The 4,294-nt window shown below is 31.6% G+C and overlaps 1 protein-coding gene across 1 annotated transcript in view; it reads left to right on the top strand.

Moving 5' to 3' along the window:
* Positions 1–4,294, top strand: part of LOC107657748 (nuclear receptor-binding protein 2-like) — a gene marked incomplete at its 5' end in the record, with an annotated part of 13,339 nt that overhangs the window by 6,205 nt on the left and 2,840 nt on the right. Inside the window, 6 exons of the mRNA XM_016445972.1 lie at positions 1,694–1,826; positions 2,328–2,430; positions 2,967–3,017; positions 3,107–3,242; positions 3,320–3,373; positions 3,629–3,692. Of these exons, the coding sequence (XP_016301458.1) occupies positions 1,694–1,826; positions 2,328–2,430; positions 2,967–3,017; positions 3,107–3,242; positions 3,320–3,373; positions 3,629–3,692 (541 nt within the window). The remainder of the gene's footprint in view (positions 1–1,693; positions 1,827–2,327; positions 2,431–2,966; positions 3,018–3,106; positions 3,243–3,319; positions 3,374–3,628; positions 3,693–4,294) is intronic.

Raw genomic sequence — 4,294 nt, 5'->3', positions numbered from 1 at the left:
TTTTGTAACTCGTGTGTTTTTAACGTAAACCTTTGTGTGAATGAGAACTTAGTTTAGTACTCACATGCTGTGACAGCCGCTTTCTGTCCGTGTGCTTCGGATGTGTGTGCTCAGAAAACCGAAGTTTAAATTAATATGGTTTAAAACTTATGATTTCAGCGCGATAAACATGATAATCAGAACCAAAGCAGATGTTTTTTAGTAGGTATGAGCTGTAATGGCGCAGCTCTATTCTGGAAAAGAGGGCTCATTTGCATTTAAAGAGACAGGCACGAAAAACTGCGTGTTTCTGCTTCCACTCAAAATAGGCATTTTCAAAATTATATAATAAATGATCTGTGGGTTATTTTGAGCTGAAACTTCACAGACACATTCTGGGGACACCTGAGACTTATATTACATATTGTAAAAAGGGGCATAATATGTCTCCTTTAAGGAGGAACCCATTAGATCTTGTCGCTCATATTTTCTTTAGAAAATGTAAAAATTTGTGCATCAAATATGATACAGTAGTCTAGGGTTAAAATATAGTTTGTTGATGAAAATGTCTGAAACGTGAAAACCCACATTTATTTATTAAAACTGCATGAAAGAAATGTGTTTTTATGAGTTTAACCCACTCTGATCATCTGCTCTTACCTAGTGTTCCCATGGTAAATTTTCTTTAGAAAATGTAAAAATGTTCTTTCATATTAAAACTGAATTTCTTTATTAACTAAAACTAAAACCCATAAACCAAACCTTTTCATTATTTAAAATAAAATAAACATTAACTGTAGTAAAATAAAGTATAGAAAACCTTACTTATTTTAATTCTGCTAAAACTAGCTTTGTCAACAGCCTTGTTAAAAAATTGTCATTGTACTAAAATACTGTAATTAAAAAAGTTTATTAAAAATTATATAGACATATTAACAAAAACGAATAAAAACAACTAAAAACAAAACAAATTGACTAAAACTTTAACTAAAATGTTTCATAAAAACTATATAGACATTTAAAAAGCTAATAGAAATGACAAAACACAGAATTGCTCAAATTAAAATGAAAACAGAAAATATAGAAATAAAATCGAATTCAAACCCAGTTACACTTACACACACTCACACAAATCATGTTGGCTATCATGTATGTGTTGTTGACCTTGGTTATTTTGTATTTGATTTGTCACCTGTAAGTAGTATATCTGTTTGCATAATAAAACAAAAATTTGGTTTAGAAACAGATTTCATGCAGAAATTGCTAGTACATTTCTCAAACAATTAGAAAGAACCATCAAGTAACACATTTAATTAAACATGAAATGTTAAAGTAAAAAACTGAACTAGTATTATTCTTGTCAAGTCAAGTCAAGTCACCTTTATTTATATAGCGCTTTTAACAATACAGATTGTGTCAAAGCAACTGAACAGCATTAATTAGGAAAATAGTGTGTCGATAATGCAAAATGACAGTAGTAAACACAAATTTTTCAGTTAAAGACAGTTCATCATTGAATTCAGTGATGTCAACATCCAGCTCAGTTTAAATAGTATCTTTGCAATCAATAGTATCTTTGCAATCAGTATCTTTGCATTCTTGTAAAACATACTCCAGTAATCTTTGTTTCATTTACAACTTTGGAAATCATTTTTTACACTGAATATCAGTGATAGTAAAATAACACAGTTACTGACATGCTCTTTCATTTCAGGAGTTCACCCAGATGTGTGTGCGTCACAATCCCAGACTCCGGCCGATGGCGCATGACCTGCTGTTTCACCGCGTGCTGTTTGAAGTGCACTCACTGAAGCTGCTCGCAGCACACTGCCTCATCAATAACCAGTGTAAGCGTGCTTCAAAATAGATCAGAAATAAGAATGTATTGATTGTAGCTGTCAGAAAAAAATTATATAGCCACTGCAAAAAACTGTTATATTTCCTCCTTCTCTCTCACTTGTAGTGACTCTTTTAATCATTTCATATATAGAAGATGTATTTAAATATGTAAGAGATAATGGACTGTGACTATATACAGGTATTACTGGACAGAAAGATTGGTTTTAGTTTAAATTATTTTATTTGATTGCTGTTGGATATAAGCTGTTTGGCAACAAGGTTGTACAGTTTAGCAGTCATTGTTCAAAATAATATTTGTTTATTGTGACTGACCAATCACAATCAAGTATTCTGAGCCATGTAATAATAATATATCATTTATTTCAGGTAGTTTTCTTGTGAAGGATTGCCTAAATGATACATTTTAAGATTAATGGGATTTCAGGTAAAATGGATTATTATTATTAAAAAAATAAAATGTTGCTTTTACATGTTATCTGGGTTTAAAGACATGCTTCCAGAGAACTGTGTGGAGGACAAAACCAAATCATTCGACCCAAATGGAGTCATGGCAGAGATTATTCACAAAGATCGTCCTCGCGTTCAGCTCAAGTAAGTCTCAACTGAAGCTGCTGTTCAAAAGTTTGGGGTCAGTAAGATTTTATTTGTTTTTAAAAGAAATAAATCATTTTATAAAGCAAGCACACATTTAATTGAGCAAAAGTGACAGCAAAGACATTTATACTATTACAAAAGATGCCTTCAAGTCAATTCTGTTTGAACTCATTAAAGAATCTTGAAAAAAATGTATCATGGATTCCACAAAAATATTAAGCAGCACAAGGGGTTTCAATATAATAAATGTGTCTTGAGCAGCAAATCAGCATATTAGAATGATTTCTGAAGGATCATGTGACAGTGAAGACTATTTAAAAATATATTAAAATTGAAGATAATAAGATAATATTTAGTTTTTACTGTATTTCTGATCAGATAATAATAAGACTTTTTTGAAAAACTTTTGAACAATAGTATAAAAGTACCATGCCATCTGATGTGACATGATTTGACATATGATACGATATGTAATATGATACAATCATGTGTGTTTGATAATTTTTTAATCTTTTTTTATACCCGTCCTGCAGGTATTCTCATGTTTCTCCTCTAGAGCTGGACAAGTTTCTGGAGGATGTGAAGTAAGTGTTACCAGTTAAAGCAATAATGTAAGAAAGTAGCCTGTGGTTTTTGTGGTTTGTAATGTGTACATGTGCATTTTACCGCTCAGGAATGGCATTTACCCTCTGATGAACTTTGCGTCCACTCGACCCCATCCCGTACCTCGTGCCCTCTCCATGTCCCAAGAGCAGGTGGAGACAGTGAAGACCCCCACGCCGGAGCCGCAAGAGGCTGAGACCAGGAAGGTGTGCGTTCTCATCAAAACACATTTACTGTATAATAGTTCAGTTATTTCTTAGTTAATCTTAAGTTGTCATTCTAGGTGGTACAGATGCATTGTAACCTGGAGTCTAATGAAGAAACTACTAAAACTCATGTGAGTTTGTCTCAGTTTAGTACACATGCTATTTTGTTTAAAGATTCATCCAAGAGCAGTCTTGATCAGTGACACAGTGGTGTTAGAATGGGATTGTGGTTCTCTGTTTAGTTCTTTGTGTTTCTGGTGATTCATCTACATTTGTTTTAATTGTTATTAATGATAATGCAGACTATTATACTCATGTTAAGGGGTACAACATGGCAACATCTGTTGAATCAGTGGCAAATTAACTGATATCTGCTGTTTTCACAGCTCACTCTTTTCTTGAAACTGGATGATAAACTCCATCGGCAGCTCAGCTGTGATATTATGCCAAGTGAGTTTAACCACATTGACTTTTTTTTTGCAAATATATTTTTCACATTTTTCATCATCTCTTCACCACATAAGTGCAGTGGTGCTAAAATTGAATGGCACCCAACAATGCAGTAGTATGTCACTACTGCATTGTTGGGTGGCATTAAATTTTAATTTCTACTTAAATTTTTATGGCGTTAAAAAGTGAATAAATAAATAAATAAATAAATACTTATTTAATTTAAATTTTTAATTTCACATTATGATATTTTAATCAAGGTATAATTCCTACAAAATACTATTTTTTATTTGAACTAAGTAGACTTTAGTGTTTTGTGACTCAGAACTTACTTAAACTATGAAATTATATTTATTTAGTTTTTCAGCACATGAAATAAAGCTGGAATAAAATAATATATAAATATTAGATGAAAAAACGGTTGCTTTAGCAACTTGCTTAATGTTTTATTAATAAGTACTAACAGTAACAGTTCTGAAGCGGAAATAAAAATAAATGAAAGCTCAATAAAAATAAAATAAAAATGCCGAAAGTACAACAGAATTGCTGAAACTTAAACTATAATTAAAAATAGTTTAAGTTTTAGTAAATCTGTTGTGCTT

Source organism: Sinocyclocheilus anshuiensis, unplaced genomic scaffold, assembly GCF_001515605.1.
Source record: "Sinocyclocheilus anshuiensis isolate Anshui unplaced genomic scaffold, SAMN03320099.WGS_v1.1 scaffold119, whole genome shotgun sequence".
Taxonomy (NCBI): Eukaryota; Metazoa; Chordata; class Actinopteri; order Cypriniformes; family Cyprinidae; genus Sinocyclocheilus; species Sinocyclocheilus anshuiensis.
This window is presented reverse-complemented; position numbering and strand designations above follow the sequence as displayed.